The following is a 19,828-nucleotide window of genomic DNA, read 5'->3' on the forward strand; positions in this document are numbered from 1 at the left end:
TCACTGTTATAGGAACATGTTGACCCTGTACCCTCTCTATTTCGTGTTTGAATGAATCCCCACTGCTCTAATGTTGAATTCCCTACAAGTAGCTGCTCCCAGTCTATTTTGGCCTTTCCCAATTCTTTTTTTCCATAAATTTAGAGTACCCAATTATTTCTTTCCAATTAAGGGGCAATTTAGTGTGCCCAATCCACCTACCCTGTACATCTTTGGGTCGTGGAGGTGAAACCCACGCAGACACGGGGAGAACGTGCAAACTCCACCCGGACAGTGACCCGGGGCTGGGATCGAACCCGGGACCTCGGTGCCGTGAGACTGCAGTGCTAACCACTGCGCCACCGTGCTGCTCCTTTCCCCAATTCAGAACCTTTATTTCCAGTCTATCTTTGTCCCATTCCATAACTACCCTAAATCCGACTGAGTTATGGTCACTGTCACCAAAATTCGTCCCCAGTGAAACCTCTACCACTTGCCCAGCTTTCCCTAAAACTAGGTCCAGCATCATCCCCTCTCTCGTAGAACTTTCTACGTATTGGCATAAAAATCTCCCCTGGGTGCACTTTAAGAAATCTGCCCCCTCAGCCTTTCACACTTCGACTGCCCCGGTTAACATTGGGGCAGTTGAAATCCCTGACTTTTATTACCTAATAACGTTACATTTTCTAAGATTTGCCGACATATTGCCTTTTTATCTCTCTCTGAGGAGGGGGCAATGTGATTACCTCCTTTTTGTTTCGAACTTCTACCCAATATGTTCTCCGAGAAACCTTCAAAAATATCATCCTTCCTGACTGTAGTAATTGACTCCTTGATCAATATTGTGACACCGTCTCCTTTTAAAAAAAAATATAAATTTAGAGTACTCAATTCATTTTTTCCAATTAAGGGGCAATTTAGCGTGGCCAATCCACCTACCCTGCACATCTTTGGGTTGTGGGGGTGAAACCCACGCAGACACGGGGAGAATGTGCAAACTCCACACCGACAGTGACCCAGGGCCGGGATCGAACCTGGGACCTCGGTGCCCTGAGGCAGCAATGCTAACCACTGAAAATGAAATGAAAATCGCTTATTGTCACGAGTAGGCTTCAATGAAGTTACTGTGAAAAGCCCCTAGTCGCCACATTCCGGCGCCTGTCCGGGGAGGCTGGTACGGGAATCGAACCGTGCTGCTGGCCTGCTTGGTCTGCTTTAAAAGCCAGCGATTTAGCCCAGTGAGCTAAACCAGCACCACCGTGCTGCCCCACCATCTCCTCTTTTATCACCTCCTCCTTGACTGAAGATTCTATTGAGCTGCCAGTCCTGCCCCTCCCTCAACCATGTCTCTGTGGTAGCAATAATATATTCCCATGTGTTAATCAACACCCTCAACTCATCTGCCTTTCTCGCAAGATTCCTTACATTAAAATAAACTCCACCCAGCCTTGCTATCCTGCTCCCTTGTGCCTTAACTTGTCTATAATCTCTCTGCCTTCCAGACTGACTTCTATATTTGGCTGTGCATCATCCCTTACTCTATCTCCTCTCCATATCCCAGCCCCAGTCAAGTTAATTTAAACCCACTCCCCCAGCAGCACCAACAAAACTCCCTGCAAGGGTGTTGGCCCTGTTTCGGTTCAGTTCTGGTGCATCCCATCCAACCTGTACAGGTCCCACCTTGCCCCAAAAATGGACCCAGTGATCCAGCAATCTCCTACATCAGCTCTTCAGCCACACAGGGCAGCACGATGGCACAGTGGGTTAGCCCTGCTGCCTCACGGCGCTGAGGTCCCGGGTTCGATCCTGGCTCTGGGTCACTGTCCGTGTGGAGTTTGCACATTCTCCCTGTGTTTGCGTGGGTTTCGCCCCCACAATCCCAAAGATGTGCAGGATAGGTGGATTGGCCATGCTAAATTGCCACTTAATTGGAAAAAATGAATTGAGTACTCTAAATGTTTTTAAAAAGCTCTTCAGCCACATATTGATCTGCTCTGTCCTATTTCAGCACTGACTTCGGCCCATCGAGTCTGTACCGACTCAGGAAAGACCCTGACCTGTCTACCTAATCTTATTTGCCAGCACTTGGCCCATAGCCTTGAATGTTATGATGTGCCAAGTGATCATCGTGGTACTTTGTAAAGGATGTGAGGCAACCTGCCTCTACCTCCCTCCTAGGCAGTTCGTTCCAGACCGTCACCACCCCCTGGGTAACGGGTTTTCCTCAAATCTCCCCTAAACCTCCTGACCCTCACTTTGAACGTGTGTCCCCTCGTGAGCGACCCTTCAACTAAGGGGAACAGCTGCTTCCTATCCACCCTGTCTATGTCTCTCATAATCTTGTACACCTCAGTCTTCTCTGCTCCAGCGAAAACAACCCAAGCCTATCCAACCTCTCTTCAAATGCTCCATCCCAGGCAACATCCTGGTGAATCCCCTCTGCACCCCCTCCAGTGCAATCACATCCTTCCTATAAAGTAGCGGACAGAATTGCACACAGTACTCCAGCTGTGGCCTCACCAAAGTTCTGTACAACTCCAATGTGACCTCCCTGCTTTTGTAATCTATGTCCCACATGCCTTTTTCACCACCCTATTAACCTGCCCTTCTGCCTTCATTACAACCTTTGAGTTCCTGCCTTTCAATCTGCCATCTAGCTCCCTAAATTCTTGTTGCAGAATCCCTCTTTCCACCTGTTGTTTGTATCAATGTGAACCAGGACCTCTGACTGTTCACCCTCCCCCTTCAGAATGCCCTGCAGCCATTCATTGACATACCTGGCACCACAGTAACACACCGTCCTGCCTGCCCCCTTTCTGACTTGTGATTGCTCATTCCCTCTCTGACTGCACCTCCTCAAGCTGCAGGGTGACCACATCTGAAAAGAGCAATCCACGATCTCTCAGCCTCACGAATGACCTCCGTGCTTCCAGCTGAAGGTGATGCTACAAAACCCGCAGCTCAAGTTGGTCATCCAGACAACCAGATGTGTCGCCGAATTCTCACATGTGGGCGGTGCAGCACACGCTCCCCTTTCACAACCTTCATTGAAAGTCTCTTACCTTGAATTCCTGACCAATAGAAATTTATTGTGTTTTTTTTAAAGTGGAGAAAACAACTTACCTACAACCTTCCAGTCAGCTGTCCCCCTTGTGCTGAGGTCACTTTTCAGAAATTGACATCAACTCTTCTGGTGCCCCCGAGTGTTGGGAGTACTCAGCCCTGCCCCTCTGCGCTGCCCCGCCCCTCCACGCTGCCCCGCCCCTCCACTCTGCCCCGCCCCTCCATTCTGCCCCGCCCCTCCGCTCTGCCCCGCCCCTCCGCTCTGCCCCGCCCCCTCCGCTCTGCCCCGCCCCTCCGCTCTGCCCCGCCCCCTCCATTCTGCCCCGCCCCTCAATCTGCCCGCCCCCTCCGCTCTGCCCCGCCCCCCCGCTCTGCCCCGCCCCCTCGCTCTGCCCCGCCCCCTCGCTCTGCCCCGCCCCCTCGCTCTGCCCCGCCCCCTCGCTCTGCCCCGCCCCCTCGCTCTGCCCCGCCCCCTCGCTTCTGCCCAGCCCCTCAGCTCTGCCCAGCCCCTCGCATTCTGCCCCTGCCCCCCCTCTGCTCTGCCCCGCCCCCTCTGCTCTGCCCCGCCCCTCTGCTCTGCCCCGCCCCCTCCGCTCTGCCCCGCCCCCTCGCTCTTGCCCCGCCCCCTCGCTCTGCCCCGCCCCTCCGCTCTGCCCCGCCCCCTCGCTCTGCCCCGCCCCCCTCGCTCTGCCCCGCCCCCTCGCTCTGCCCCGCCCCCTCGCTCTGCCCCGCCCCTCCGCTCTGCCCCGCCCCTCCGCTCTGCCCCGCCCCCTCCGCTCTGCCCCGCCCCTCCGCTCTGCCCCCGCCCCTCCGCTCTGCCCCGCCCCTCCGCCCTGCCCCGCCCCTCCGCTCTGCCCCGCCCCTCCGCTCTGCCCCGCCCCTCCGCTCTGCCCCGCCCCTCCGCTCTGCCCCGCCCCCTCCGCTCTGCCCCGCCCCTCCGCTCTGCCCCGCCCCTCCGCTCTGCCCCGCCCCTCCGCTCTGCCCCGCCCCTCCGCTCTGCCCCGCCCCTCCGCTCTGCCCCGCCCCTCCGCTCTGCCCCGCCCCTCCGCTCTGCCCCGCCCCTCCGCTCTGCCCCGCCCCTCCGCTCTGCCCCGCCCCTCCGCTCTGCCCCGCCCCTCCGCTCTGCCCCGCCCCTCCGCTCTGCCCCGCCCCTCCGCTCTGCCCCGCCCCTCCGCTCTGCCCCGCCCCTCCGCTCTGCCCCGCCCCTCCGCTCTGCCCCGCCCCTCCGCTCTGCCCCGCCCCTCCGCTCTGCCCCGCCCCCTCCGCTCTGCCCCGCCCCTCCGCTCTGCCCCGCCCCTCCGCTCTGCCCCGCCCCTCCGCTCTGCCCCGCCCCTCCGCTCTGCCCCGCCCCTCCGCTCTGCCCCGCCCCTCCGCTCTGCCCCCCCCCCTCCGCTCTGCCCCGCCCCTCCGCTCTGCCCCGCCCCTCCGCTCTGCCCCGCCCCTCCGCTCTGCCCCGCCCCTCCGCTCTGCCCCGCCCCTCCGCTCTGCCCCGCCCCTCCGCTCTGCCCCGCCCCTCCGCTCTGCCCCGCCCCTCCGCTCTGCCCCGCCCCTCCGCTCTGCCCCGCCCCTCCGCTCTGCCCCGCCCCTCCGCTCTGCCCCGCCCCTCCGCTCTGCCCCGCCCCTCCGCTCTGCCCCGCCCCTCCGCTCTGCCCCGCTCCTCCCTCTGCCCCGCTCCTCCCTCTGCCCCGCTCCTCCCTCTGCCCCGCCCCTCCCTCTGCCCCGCCCCTCCGCTCTGCCCCGCCCCTCCGCTCTGCCCCGCCCCTCCCCTCTGCCCCGCCCCGCCCCTCTGCCCCGCCCCGCCCCTCTGCCCCGCCCCGCCCCTCTGCCCCGCTCCGCCCCTCTGCCCCGCTCCGCCCCTCTGCCCCGCTCCGCCCCTCCGCTCCGCTCTGCTCCGCCCTGCCCCGCCCCTCCGCCCTGCCCCGCCCCTCCGCCCTGCCCCGCCCCTCCGCCCTGCCCCGCCCCTCCGCTCTGCCCCGCCCCTCCGCTCTGCCCCGCCCCTCCGCCCTGCCCCGCCCCTCCACCCTGCCGCTCCTCCTCTGCTCTGAGCTGGCCCTCTGTTCCACCCCGACCCCTCGCCCTCTGTTCCACCCCGACCCCTCGCCCTCTGTTCCACCCCGACCCCTCGCCCTCTGTTCCTACCCGACCCCTCGCCCTCTGTTCCTACCCGACCCCTCGCCCTGTTCCTACCCGACCCCTCGCCCTCTGTTCCTACCCGACCCCTCGCCCTCTGTTCCTACCCGACCCCTCGCCCTCTGTTCCTACCCGACCCCTCGCCCTCTGTTCCTACCCGACCCCTCGCCCTCTGTTCCTACCCGACCCCTCGCCCTCTGTTCCTACCCGACCCCTCGCCCTGTTCCTACCCGACCCCTCGCCCTCTGTTCCTACCCGACCCCTCGCCCTCTGTTCCTACCCGACCCCTCGCCCTCTGTTCCTACCCGACCCCTCGCCCTCTGTTCCTACCCGACCCCTCGCCCTCTGTTCCCACCCGACCCCTCCCCCTCTCTTCCCACCCGACCCCCCCGCCCTCTGTTCCTCCCCGACCCCTCGCCCTCTGTTCCTACCCGACCCCTCGCCCTCTGTTCCTACCCGACCCCTCGCCCTCTGTTCCTACCCGACCCCTCGCCCTCTGTTCCTACCCGACCCCTCGCCCTCTGTTCCTACCCGACCCCTCGCCCTCTGTTCCTACCCGACCCCTCGCCCTCTGTTCCTACCCGACCCCTCGCCCTCTGTTCCTACCCGACCCCTCGCCCTCTGTTCCTACCCGACCCCTCGCCCTCTGTTCCGCCCCACCTCTCTGCTCTGAGCTGGCCCTCCTTCCATCCCGTCCCACCCTGACTCTTGCACTTTGCTCCGCCCTGACCCCTCGCCCTCTGCGCGGCCCCGCCCCTCTGCGCGGCCCCGCCCCTCTGCGCGGCCCCGCCCCTCTGCTCGGCCCCGCCCCTCTGCTCGGCCCCGCCCCTCTGCTCGGCCCCTGTCAGTAATCATTGGAGAAACACCTGTTTCAGTGCTCTAGAATGCATCTTTCACTGCTGCTTGTGGAAGCGTTAGCATTTAGACTTGTCACAACATTTGTTTTTTAAGCAGAATGTTACTCCACTGATGAATTCCAACCCTTGACTGTTTCAGTTCTAACATGGCAACTTCTGTCTTCTCCCATATTGCATAACAACAGGTTAGTGTGTTAATCTCGGAGATCCCGAATGAAATTTCAGTGCACCTGGAGCTCGCCAGCATGACAGACACAACATATATGAATACCATTGTGGAGCAGGTAAGCATTTGATTTGGTGGTGGTGTGCTCTGTGTGGGGATGAGGTGTAGCACTAAGCTAGTCTCATCAGGAAAGATATTGGTTGGGTGGCATGTGGCGCAGTGGTTAGCACTGGGACTGTGGCGCTGAGGACCCGGGTCTGAAACCCGGCCCTGGGTCACTGTCCGTATGGGGTTTGCAGACCCGTGTCTGTGTGGGTCTCACCCCCACAACCCAAAGATGTGCAGGTTAGGTGGATTGGCCATGCTCAATTGCTCCTTAATTGGAAAAAAAATAATTGGGTACTCTAAATTTATAAAATTTATTAAAAAAACACCACTGTGAACTCATGCTTCTTGATCACGTGTGTGATAACAAGGTCGACTGCACCATCTGTTTCCCAAGCCTGGTCTGGCAGAAGACATAGGAGCAGAAATAGGCCATTCGGCCCATCGAACCTGTTCCACCATTCAATGGGCTTATGACTGATCTGATGTGATAATCCACTTTCTCGCCTTTCCCCATAACTCTTGATTCCCTTCCTTTTTAAAAAAAAATTCAGAGTACCCAATTGATTTTTTTCCAATGAAGGGGCAATTTAGCGTGGCCAATCCACCTAGCCTGCACATCTTTGTGTTGGGGGGGCGAAACCCACGCAAACACGGGGCGAATGTGCAAACTCCACACGACAGTGACCCAGAGCCGGGATCGAACCTGGGACCTTGTCGCCGTGAGGCAGCAGTGCTAACCACTGTGCCACCGTGCTGCCCGCTTGATTCTCTTCCTGATTAAAATACCTCTGACCTAACCTTCCATAACCAGCACATTTCCAGCAATAGCCTCTCTTCCTACACTGACCGCACCCAACTCTGTTTCACCACCCTCTTTCTTGACCTCTTCTCTGCCTCTGTACGATCGGATTGATTGCCCGACACCCAATCCTCCACGAGTCACAATTTCCTTTCCACAAAACGCTGGGAACTTTGAAACCGTTGTTTTCAGCTCCCTCAGCAAATTCCACCTCTAGAAGCAGTCCAGGCTGAATCAGTCTACTTGCAACCTAATTGAATCTGGGTTGAGTTTCCAACCCATAACCCTCTCCATTGCAAAGACTTCCGACTTCCAACTCTCTGGCATTATCTCTCTCTGTCCTTGCCTTATTCCAGCTGCTGCAAAAGCCCACAATCCATGCTTAGTTCCCATCAAACATGAGGGGAAATGACCTCCTGGGTGTTTTGGGCATTATCTTGGTTTATCACTCCGCTGATCGGCTTCTCTTCTTCTCAGCAGGTTCTTACTATTGTCAACTCGATTGGCCTGAATGAGCAAGAGTTGTTGTTTATCAGCCAGGCTGGCTCTGGACCCCACTCCTCACAACAGCATTGGGACGGTACTCCTGATATTGGAATGGTCAGCGATATCATCTTCTGGCTCCTCAAAGAATATGGACGAACCGATATGCATATGGATTCGGATTTAACACGTGTTCATTTCCACACACTGACCTATCACATTCTGGCAACTGTCGATGGATACTGGGGCAACCAGATATCCTCGGTTGCTGCTGGAGCGAGAGCTGCTGGGAGTCAGGCGTGTGGGACTGACACCATTGATCCCACAAAGGTTATTCTTGATTCTCCTGCGGAATTTGTTCTGTCGCAAACAGACACGTTGCTGAAGAATAAGAAAATGACATTGAGTCCAACCAACCCTGTGCGTGTGTGGCAGAGAGAAAACATCTCTTTTTACATCACTCCTGTTCTGATTTGTGTCAATCCAATCAGGACAGTGGGATTGGGAGACACCATCTCCGCAGAAGGACTTTTATATTCGGAGCGGAAGTGACTGGAACCTCCCTCGTCAACAAGATACAAACAAATTTGAATTTGTATTTACGGCAAATTCTCAGTGTTTAGTGTGTAGGAATGGGGGTGGTGGTGGTGGTTGTCATATACATTCGTAGCAGGGAAGGAGGGGCAACAAACCAACCTGTGGTGATTGCTCCATTACCCGATGTATAAAAGTTGACCAGTAAATTATCTAATCACCCCCCCTCCCATTCGCTATTTCCATTGCTATAACAATCAATGAACTTTATTGGATTCCATGCAAGTTTCAAATGTATTCCGTCGGGAACAATTACAAGTCCCACTTTCTTTCTGTGATGTTGAAATGAAGTTTGGAAATCTAGTTGTGCAGTGCTGGCCATGATTGGGACGCAGTGATTTTGTGATGGGGATATTTTCGGGTGTTGTGGGGTGCATGAAGCAGGCATTAGATGGTGATCTTTCGCCTTGCGGACCTGAATTCTAATCCAGCCCAGCTTGCTTGGGTGAAAGTCTTTTCCATCTGCTAGCAGTGAGGGTCTTACATCAGTGGTTTCCAAGTTAAATCACTTGCCCAATTTGATACTAATGAGGAATTACATTCTGAAAACAAACGGTCAGCAATATGAGAAGTGTAAATGTGACTCCGTGGTGCAATGGGATGTGCTTTGCTGTGTTAGGGGTTGAGGCACCTTATTGGGGCATTGCAGAGGAACCTTTACTGTAGTTGATTCGGAAGTACTTTATTCTGCAATCTCAGCAGAGTGATCAAGCCTTCGAAGGTGCGCACTGTCAGGTGTGTGAACAAAGGGAAAGTTCAGCTTTTCTAAACAAAAAAGTGAACATTTGTTTAGCTGTTATTTTATTTTATAAATTTAGAGAACCCAATTACATTTTTTTTCACAATTAAGGGGCAATTTAGCGTGGCCAATCCACCTACCCTGCACATCTCTGGGTTGTAGGGGTGAAACCCACGCAGACACGGGGAGAATGTGCAAACTCCACCCGGACAGTGACCCAGGGCCGGGATTCGAACCGGGTCCTCGGCAACGTGAGGCAGCAGTGCTAACCACTGTGCCACCGCGCCGCCCAATTTAGTTGTTATTTTAGTGTGACGGGACTTTTCCAGAGCTGGGAAAACAATCTGTTTACAATTTACATTCCAGCACAGATTTCGTACTGAGAAGATACAAGAGAATTAGCAATTCATCGAACGGTTTTCCTTTCATTAGTTGAAAGGCAAGTAACAATCAGCAATCAGTACTCCCTCCTTGTGCTATACAACTCCATGTTCTCTCCACAGACATATCCCAGATTTGCAAGATCAGGATCTAGAATTGTGCAGGAATTTAGATGGTCACGCACTCGCTTGTTACATTTTAGTTATCCCGAGTGACAATAATTCAACTGTGACCCTTTTTATGTGATTGTGAGCCTGAATGTGTTCTGTATTCCATTAGGTGGGGTTAATAGCTTTATTCAGAATATATTTTTGTGCCTAATTTAAAAGCAACTGGCTAAATACCATTGATTCAGGGAAAAAGCAATTTTATTTCAAAGCATGATCCCTGACTTTCTATTTATTTCAGGAGCATCTGGTGAAATAGCGATCCCTTGCAGTGGCAAAATGCTGATTTTCCCCATTTTTTAAGAAAGTGTTTAGACTGATTTTGATCATGATTCTGATTTAATAATGCCTGACATGGCTGAATGTGAGAAAATGTAATTCTGCCAACTAACAGCATAGTAAAGAATCCCCCTTCGCATTGTTTGGTGTAGTGTTGAGTTAGCTGACCGGGAAGATTTGATTTATGGTCTCTGCCGATTCAGGGGCAGCAATCCTGCTGTGCAGCTGATTCTGGACCAGGAGGAAAGAAACTGGTCTTCCAGCTCCCCATCCAGGTATTCCCTGCTGCACAGACGGATTGTTGGCTGAAGGGCTGAATCAGACTCCGCTGTGAAGCCCCACGGTTGAATAGCTTCCTGAACTCACTACACGGACCTGGCACTTGACGAAAGGGCATTTGTGTGGATGAGTTTACCTCTGCACCATAAAGGGACATCAGAAAATGAGCTCCTCTTCCTCCCTCCGCCCACACTCTCAATTACAGGCCATCACTTTGAGAGAAGAGTTTGAACTAGAAGGTGTGTGTGCGCGCGTGCAACCTCCCTCCCTCCCTTGTGGAATATTGCTGAATCAACAGCTGTCACACGAGGGTTTAAACTGTTAATCCTTTATTCTGTGATGGATTCTCGCAGGAAATCAGTTCCACTTTTGTTGGAAAGGTGGATTTAGGGATTTTACATTTGTTTTCTGCTTTTTATATCAAGAAATGGGTTAAATTGTTTGCTCTCCCTTTCTCCAATTTATTTTTCCTATTAAAAGCACCTTGGTTTTGGGCACTATGTGAAACTTTACAGATGGAGGGGTTTGTTCGAGGGGGGCATGGGCGTGTTATTGGCTGTGTTGAAACCTGATATTAACTCCCACTGACTACCAGCCAGAGAAATCACCTTAAGGAATAAAGTGTGTGGTGAAATGCAATTCAGAATAAATTCTGGGCTTCAAACAAAGTTTTTAAATGCGCTGAATTTCCAAGCTTATCAACCTCTTTTCACGAATGCACAATGATGTAATTGCTTCAGTGCCCTGGAGCAGACCGTGAAATGATGGGCAATGCTGAGCATTCATGTAAAAGCAAACGGGAGAGATAGGATTCCTATAACATTAATCGTGGTGCTGCAATGAAGTGTCCAGTAGCTGATTATAATGATGGAATTGCATTGTAATACAAAGTCAGCTTGTTGTTCTTATCATAGGCATTCCCCCAAATCTGTGGCAAGCTCCATGAAGCCCCTAAGAGGTGGATCCTGCAGCATAGCCTGGCATCGGACAAAAAAGCAGAGGGACGGAGTGAACTAGTCCTGGTCTTTCGGTCACCGCATTGTTTATGCTGCAGGGTTGCTTTTAATGTTGAGTTTGCCGTCCGACAACTGATCGAGGCGTTAATGTATTGTCCTGGTGCTGCCAGCTCTCCCTCTGCCCCTTCTAGTGGCTCTTCTGGGAACAGCCCGAGATTATCCATTGGGGGCAGGAGCTTTGTGGCAGACACCGTGTTAGGCTGGGATCTGACCATGCGGCTTTTTGAACTTAAGTACATTTGTAAGGTCCAACTTTTAGTTTGCCCTGTAACAGGTACTTTGACGATGCCAGCGTGAACATAACTTTTATGATTTAAATTGCAGCAGATTTTGCAGAACAATGTTTGACACGGTTTCTGTTGATTCTGTTATTGCTGTTGCTGTATAATACTTATTACAGTATGCCTGGGCATTCCTGTTAGCAGAATCCTTGCCTTCTATCTCTTATGCAAAATGCTGTTGTCAACCATTACTTGAAAATCTGATTTTTTTCGGTTACATTTAAGTGGTTTAAGGTACTGTATCAATCCAGTGAATATTTTACTTTTTTTTAAGCAAGATTTTGCAATAAATTGTTTTTCTAAAAAAATGTATCAGGCGAAAGCTGTTTTCTATTTGTGAAATGTCCTATTTGTTCAGCAATGATCAATACAAGCATGCTTTAGTATCTGATTAAAGTATGGGTTAAAGGGATATGGGGAACAGGTAGGGAGATGGATTTGAGACCAGGAAAAGATCAGCCATGATCTGATTGGATGGCGGAGCAGGCTCGAGGGGCTGAATTGCCTACTTCTCCTAATTCCTATGTACCTGTCTTAGTTGTGTGCAATATTGCATTGATTGTATCAGACAGTTGTCATTTACCTGTTGCGTTCTGTCCCCAGGGTAGCTCCTAAACGCAAATCTCTCACAAGGTTCTTGCGCCACTTATGAGATGGTTGTCTATTGCCTTCCTCCTCCTTTACCTTCTTGATGCAATCAGTGAGAGAGACCCACCTACTCGTTACAATTCAGGGGAGGGCTGTCTCTGCTCCAGGTACCCTGCTGGATGTTAATCCAGAATGTTCTAAGCCAGCACTTCAATCTCTGCTTGGAAGGAATGATATCCCTGAGCTAGCATTCATAATTCCCTTTGGGTGTGAATCCCTGATGTGGGTTTTCCCCAGCCAGAGCACATAATCTAGTATTACACTCCTGTACTACACTGAGATAGTGCTGCAGTCAAACAGCTGCTTTAGGATGAGACGTTAAACTGAGGCCCTCTCAGGTGGGGGTAAAACAAAATCCCACAACACGATTCAAAGAACAATGGGATCCTTCTCTGTGTCCTGACCAATATTTATGGCTCAACCACATCCTTAAAGTAGATTAAGTAGGAATTATCACGTGTTTTTGGGACCTTGCTGTGCTCAAATTTTCTGCTGTTTTTTTATATAATAATCTATTATTGTCACAAGTAGGCATACATTAACACTGCAATAGAGTTACTGTGAAAATCCCCTAGTCGCCACACTCCGGCACCTGTTCGGGTACACAGAGGGAGAATTCAGAATGTCCAATTCGCCCAATAGCACGTCTTTCGGGACTTGTGGGAGGAAACCGGATCACCCGGAGGAAACCCACGCAGACACTGGGAGAACGTGCAGACCGCACACAGACGGGAATTGTTCCTGGGACACTGGTGCCATGAAGCAACCGTGCTAACCATTGTGCTACCATGCCACTTTCATAACTCCGGTCCAGGATTTGCTGCAATGAGCCTCGCTTGTTGCTGTGGTGACCAACTCCACTCCTGTGGTTCACTCCTGACTCCAGTCTGGCTTTTGGCGGTGGGGATCCCACTCTGCTCCGGTGGAGCCTCGGCCGGGTTTTGGTGGAGGGGATCCCGCTCCGCTCCGGTGGAGACTGGGCAGGGTTTTGGTGAGGGGATCCCGCTCCGCTCCGGTGGAGACTCCGGGCCGGGTTTTGGCGGAGGGGATCCCGCTCCGCTCCGGTGGAGACCCCGGGCTGGGTTTTGGTGGAGGGGATCCCGCTCCGCTCCGGTGGAGACCCCGGGCCGGGTTTTGGTGGAGGGGATCCCGCTCCGCTCCGGGTTTTGGTGGAGGGGATCCCGCTCCGCTCCGGTGGAGACCCCGGGCCGGGTTTTGGTGGAGGGGATCCCGCTCCGCTCTGGTGGAGACTCCGGGCCGGGTTTTGGTGAGGGGATCCCGCTCCGCTCCGGTGGAGACTCCGGGCCGGGTTTTGGCGGTGGGGATCCCGCTCCGCTCCGGTGGAGACTCCGGGCCGGGTTTTGGCGGTGGGGATCCCGCTCCGCTCCGGTGGAGACTCCGGGCCGGGTTTTGGCGGTGGGGATCCCGCTCCGCTCCGGTGGAGACTCCGGGCCGGGTTTTGGCGGAAAGGATCCCGCTCCGCTGGGGATTCCGGGCCGGGCTTTGCGGCCGATCCCCTCCATGCTGGGTATTGTCCGCCGGTCCCCGCCGGTCCTGGCCGATCCCAGCTCCCGCTCCCGGCCGATCCCAGCTCCCGCTCCCGCTCTCCCAGCTCCTTCCCCGGACACAGGCGGCGAGCGGCCCCGGCCCGAGGCCGGGAGGATGGCGGAGACCCGACCGCGGATCCTGCTGCTCCTGGCGGCGCTGAGCACGGCCACCGGCACAGGTAAAACCGGGAATACCGGGAGAATGGCAATGCTGAGGGAATACCGGGATACTGAGGGAATACCGGGATACTGTGGGAATACAGGGATACTGAGGGAATACCGGGATACTGAGGGAATACCGGGGAAATGGGAATACCGGGATACTGAGGGAATACCGGGATACTGAGGGAATCCCGGGGAAATGGGAATACAGGGATACTGAGGGAATACCGGGATACTGAGGGAATCCCGGGGAAATGGGAATACCGGGATACTGAGGGAATCCCGGGGAAATGGGAATACAGGGATACTGAGGGAATACCGGGATACTGAGGGAATCCCGGGGAAATGGGAACACAGGGATACTGAGGGAATACCGGGGAAATGGGAATACAGGGATACTGAGGGAATACCGGGGAAATGGGAATACAGGGATACTGAGGGAATACCGGGATACTGAGGGAATCCCGGGGAAATGGGAACACAGGGATACTGAGGGAATACCGGGAGAATGGGAATACCGGGGAAATGGGAATACAGGGATACTGAGTGAATACCGGGTTACTGAGGGAATACCGGGAGAATGGGAATACCAGGATTGAGGGAATACCGAGAGAATGGGAATACCGGGATACTTGGGAAGATGGAATACCGGGAGTAGGAATACCGGGATACTGAGGAGATACCGGGAGAATGGGAATGCCAGAATACTGAGGGAATACTGCAGAAATGGAAATACCGGGATACTGAGGGAATACCGGGGAAATGGGAATACTGGGATACCGAGGGAATACCGGAAGAATGGGAATAATGGGATACAGGGGCTGGTTTAGCTCACTGAGCTAAATTGCTGGCTTTTAAAGCAGACCAAGCAGGCCAGCAGCACGGTTCGATTCCCGTACCAGCCTCCCCGGACAGGCGCCGGAATGTGGCGACTAGGGGCTTTTCACAGTAACTTCATTGAAGCCTACTCGTGACAATAAGTAATTTTAATTTCATTTCAAAATGGGAATACCAGAATACCAAGGGAATACTGGGGAAATGGGAAGCCTGGGGAAATTAGAATACTGGAGGAATACTGAGGAAATGGGAATATCGACATACTGAGGGAATACTGGGCAAATGGGAATACGGGAATACCAGGAGAATGAGGGAATACATAGATAATGAGGGAATACCAACAGGGAACACCGACTGGGATGATGAGGGAATACAGAGATGGAATACCAGGAGAGAAGGCAATAATGAGGGAATTTTGAGATTAAGAGGAGTACCAGAATGATTAGCGAATACCGTTTGGATATTGAGGGAACACCGGGATGATGAGGGAATACTGGGTTGATAAGGGAGTACAAGGATGATGAGTTAACACCGGAAAAGGGAGAGAGGGTATACTGTACTGAGATAATGAGGGAAAAATGGGATGATGAGGGAATACTGGGAGAGGGAATACTGAGAAAATTTGGGAATACTGGGAGAAGGAGTGATGACCAGGAGACAAGTCACATTGGGAGAGAGGAAGGGAATATCAGAATAATGAAAGAAAACCGGAATAATAAGGGAATATCAGGGGAGAGAATACTGGGATTCTGAGGCAATATTGGGGGGGAGGGAATAGCAGGATATTTCAAGAATATTGGGCAAGGAAGGGGGTTCCAGGGTAATGGTAAAATACTGGGAAATGGTATATTCTTTCCAGGAATACTGGTATGTTGAGAAAGGATGAACGATGGAATGGGGAATATGTGTAATTTCTGGATAGCGAGCAGAATACCGAGAGGAGGAATGGGAATACAGGGGAGGGATGGCGCAGCAGTGAGGTTCCAGAGCAAGTTACATAGGAGCAGTGAGGTGACAGAGCAAGCGTACCAGTGTATCAGAACAGTAAGAAGTAATAAACTGTGGCAGGGTGGGATGGATGGGCCATGATAAACTCCCCCTTAGTGTCCAGGAACGTGCAGATTAGATTCTAGGGTTACGGCGATAGGGCAGGATGGACGTGGGAGTGGAAATAGGGTGAGTGCTCATTCAAAGGGCCGGTGCAGTCTCGATGGACCAAATGGCATCCGTCTGCACTGGAGGGATTCTATCAATGGGAACAACACGGAGGGAAAGAATATTACCCCACTGAAAACCTGTGAATGGGGGAAGCCAGAACGAGCAGTAACTGGGAAAGAGATTGTAATGCCCATGGGACACAGGGAGAGAAGTATCATTTTTTTCTAAATTTAGAGTACCCAATTCATTTTTTCCAATTAAGGGGCAATTTAGCATGGCCAATCCACCTACCCTGCTCATCTTTGGGTTGTGGGAGAGAAACCCACGCAGACACGGGGAGAATGTGCAAACTCCACACGGACAGTGACCCAGAGCCGGGATTGAACCTGGGACCTCGGCGCCGTGAGGCAGCAGTGCTAACCACTGTGCCACCGTGCTGCCCTGACACAGGGAGAGAATGGGGATATCTGAGGCCGAATGTCGAGAATAGTGAATGGAGAGGCTGGGAATACTGAGCAGAGGTACCAGGAATAGTGAATAAGAGAAATACTGGGGGAGGGAGCAGGCAGAAAATACTGTGGACGTAATTAGGAATGAAATGAAATGAAAATCGCTTATTGTCTCAAGAAGGCTGCAGTGAAGTTACTGTGAAAAGCCCCTAGTCGCCACATTCCGGCGCCTGTTCGGGGAGGCTGGTACGGGAATTGAACCGTGCTGCTGGCCTGCTTGGTCTGCTTTAAAAGCCAACAATTTAGCCCAGTGAGCTAAACCAGCTAATGATTGGGAATCCTGAAGATGAAAGAATGAATGAGGTTGGAAATATTTTAGAAATTGGGAATAGCTGGGAATGAGAGAACAAAGAAAATATGCAGGGCCAAGGATACAAAGTGATATCCTGAAATTTGGGTTTCACTCTGTATCTAACCCTGTGCTGTACCTGTCCTGGGAGTGTTTGATGGGGACAGTGTAGAGGGAGCTTTACTCTGTATCTAACCCTGTGCTGTACCTGTCCTGGGAGTGTTTGATGGGGACAGTGTAGAGGGAGCTTTACTCTGTATCCAACCCCGTGCTTTACCTGTCCTGGGAGTGTTTGATGGGGACAGTGTAGATGGAGCTTTACTCTGTATCTAACCCCGTGCTGTACCTGTACTGGGAGTGTTTGATGGGGACAGTGTAGAGGGAGCTTTACTCTGTATCTAACCCCGTGCTGTACCTGTCCTGGGAGTGTTTGATGGGGACAGTGTAGAGGGAGCTTTACTCTGTATCTAACCCCGTGCTGTACCTGTCCTGGGAGTGTTTGATGGGGACAGTGTAGAGGGAGCTTTACTCTGTATCTAACCCTGTGCTGTACCTGTCCTGGGAGTGTTTGATGGGGACAGTGTAGAGGGAGCTTTACTCTGTATCCAACCCCGTGCTTTACCTGTCCTGGGAGTGTTTGATGGGGACAGTGTAGATGGAGCTTACTCTGTATCTAACCCCGTGCTGTACCTGTACTGGGAGTGTTTGATGGGGACAGTGTAGAGGGAGCTTTACTCTGTATCTAACCCCGTGCTGTACCTGTCCTGGGAGTGTTTGATGGGGACAGTGTAGAGGGAGCTTTACTCTGTATCTAACCCCGTGCTGTACCTGTCCTGGGAGTGTTTGATGGGGACAGTGTAGAGGGAGCTTTACTCTGTATCTAACCCCGTGCTGTACCTGTCCTGGGAGTGTTTGATGGGGACAGTGCAGAGGGAGCTTTACTCTGTATCTAACCCCGTGCTGTACCTGTCCTGGGAGTGTTTGATGGGGACAGTGTAGAGGGAGCTTTACTCTGTATCTAACCCGGTGCTGTACCTGTCCTGGGAGTGTTTGATGGGGACAGGGTAGAGGGAGCTTTACTCTGTATCTAACCCCGTGCTGTACCTGTCCTGGGAGTGTTTGATGGGGACAGTGTAGAGGGAGCTTTACTCTGTATCTAACCCCGTGCTGTACCTGTCCTGGGAGTGTTTCATAGATGATTAGTTGTGAAATATTCACCATTTCCCAGCTCTGACATCTTGAAGTAAAATATGTAACTCTAAAGTATAAATTGTGAAAGATATTGGGCGGGATTCTCCGACCCCCCGCCGGGTCGAAGAATTGCCGGGGGGCGGCATGAATCCCGTCCCCGTCAGCTGCCGAATTCTCCAGGGGCGGGAATCATGCCGCGCCGGTCAGCGCCCCCCCCCGGCGTTTCTCTGGCCCACGATGGGCCGAGTGGCCGCCCATTTTCGGCAGGTCCCGGTGGCGTATGTTATGACAGGTATTTACCAGCGGGACCTGACTCCGCGGGCGCCCTCCGGCGTCCTCGGGGGGGGGGGGGGGGGGGGGGGGGGCGTGGGGGTATCTGGCCCGGGGGGTGCCCCTATGGTGGCCTGGCCCGCGATCGGAGCCCACCAATCCGCGGGCGGGCCTGTGCCGTGGGGGCATTCTATTCCTCCGCGCCGGCTGGTGTAACAGTCCACAATGGCCGGAGCGGAGATGAACCCCCCTGCGCATTTGCTGGGATTACGCCAGCACACGCTGGCGCTCCCGCGCATGTGCCAACTTGCGCCGGCCGGCGGTGGCCCTTCGGCGTTGGTTGGTGTGGTGCGAAGCCCCTTCCGCGCCTGCCGCAGCAGACCACTCTGGCGCCGGCCTAGCCCCTGACAGTGCGGAGGGTTCCGCACCTTCGGGGCGACCCAACGCCGGAGTGGCTCACACCACTCCTTCGCGCCGGAGTTGCCCGCCCTGCCGGTTTTTGAAGAATCCCGTCTATTGAGTTGAACTTCACAGTCTCAGGTTAGCTGGGTCTTGTGTTATGTTAAGTGTCACCTGTCACACGCACATACTGCTCTGTTAAAAAACCCAGTACCTTGTGTTTCTGATGTCTAATTTTCTCTCCTCTCTCTTGAATGCACTGACTTTTGTTGGAATGATTTCATGCTTCAGTATTATGTCCAGTTGGCTCCTTGTGTGTGAGTGTGGCAGAAAAATAGATCATGGTGCATTCCAGTTAAACATTTAAAAAACAAAAATTCCAATTAATGGGCAATTTAGCGTGGCTTATCCACCTACCCTGCACATTTTGAGTTGTAGGGGTGAGACCCACGCAGGCATGGGGACAATGTGCAAATCCCACACGGACAGTGACCAGGGGCTGGGATCGAACCCAGGTCCTCAGCACTGTGAGGACCACAGAGGCGCAGTGCTAACCACTGTGCCACCGTGCCGTCCAGTTCCAATTATACTTAATCGTGTCCTCACTGGATGGCTGTACAGACCAGCAGAATTCACTACACAATGATAAGGAGTGGCTCCACTTGCCCCTGATGATATTTATAGTATCCTGAACACCACTCCTAATTCAGCACGAGATCAGACCAAGTTTAAGTGGAATGCCAGTAATCTGCTGCCTGCCTACCCATTGCAAAGGTCTGAAAATTAATGTAATGGATAAAAAAAAATCCTTTTTGGGGCGATCTGAATTATCATCGATTTCAAACACCGTTTTGGAGTCGTGGAGTGTGTGGAATTAACTTTGTGTTCACTTGAACTGTAAGATCCACCTGGAAACACTGCTGTCAATTGTGCCCTTCTAAACATGTTCTGGTGGTGGGGATGAAGTATTGGACATGGGGGCGGCCCTGTTACTGGCTGTGAGAGCTGTTTGAAACAAATTAAGAGCAACGCACAATATGAAAGGAAGTTGAATTAAATATGAATTTTTCTGGTGTGTTCTGACGGAGACAGCTTGAAACTGGGTGTTCCTTGTTTATGGAATTCCAACAACCTTCCAGACCAAGTTTTTTTTTTCTAGCTTTAAGCACAAAAAATGGATTGTTTCTGCTGATGTTGAAATGTTGAGGCTCAGACTGCTGTGTTAGTGAACAAGGCAGATTGTTCCCTTGTGTTCATTGTCTAGATCAGTTTGTAGTACCTGTTACGTATTGCCGGTGTCACGCATATCAACAAGCCATCTTCATGTGTTAAAGGAAAGGTGGGCATGAGCTTGGTGCTGTCGGATGGACATTTAGAGGATCTGGCATTTTAAGTACAAGTCTTTGTTCTTCTTTATTCTACCTAATTCTTTCCCTATTTCCCTGTATTACTTCCCTATTTTCCTGAAAGTGCCAACTCTCGCTCGACTCTGATCTG

General features: G+C 52.9%; 2 protein-coding genes across 7 annotated transcripts in view; both read left to right on the forward strand.

The window, feature by feature from the left end:
- The window catches only part of adpgk (ADP-dependent glucokinase), a 32,748-nt gene extending 21,119 nt beyond the window's left edge, over nucleotides 1–11,629 (forward strand). The window contains exons 6-7 of one of the 2 annotated variants that reach the window (XM_038784168.1): nucleotides 6,215–6,313; nucleotides 7,580–11,629. In XM_038784168.1, the coding sequence (XP_038640096.1) occupies nucleotides 6,215–6,313; nucleotides 7,580–8,137 (657 nt within the window). In that variant the 3' untranslated portion in view covers nucleotides 8,138–11,629. The remainder of the gene's footprint in view (nucleotides 1–6,214; nucleotides 6,314–7,579) is intronic. The other variant, XM_038784169.1, reaches the window with a different exon arrangement.
- A 1,821-nt stretch (nucleotides 11,630–13,450) lies between these two features.
- Nucleotides 13,451–19,828, forward strand: part of LOC119956855 (neogenin-like) — a 224,733-nt gene continuing 218,355 nt past the window's right edge. For 3 of the 5 annotated variants that reach the window (XM_038784362.1, XM_038784363.1, XM_038784364.1), the window contains exon 1: nucleotides 13,452–13,695. In XM_038784362.1, coding sequence (XP_038640290.1) covers nucleotides 13,491–13,695 — 205 coding nt within the window. In that variant the 5' untranslated portion in view covers nucleotides 13,452–13,490. Of the gene's footprint in view, nucleotides 13,696–19,828 lie in introns of all 5 variants that reach the window. The other 2 variants (XM_038784366.1, XM_038784367.1) reach the window with 1 other exon arrangement.

Source organism: Scyliorhinus canicula, chromosome 24 (genome assembly GCF_902713615.1).
Source record: "Scyliorhinus canicula chromosome 24, sScyCan1.1, whole genome shotgun sequence".
Classification (NCBI taxonomy): domain Eukaryota; kingdom Metazoa; phylum Chordata; class Chondrichthyes; order Carcharhiniformes; family Scyliorhinidae; genus Scyliorhinus; species Scyliorhinus canicula.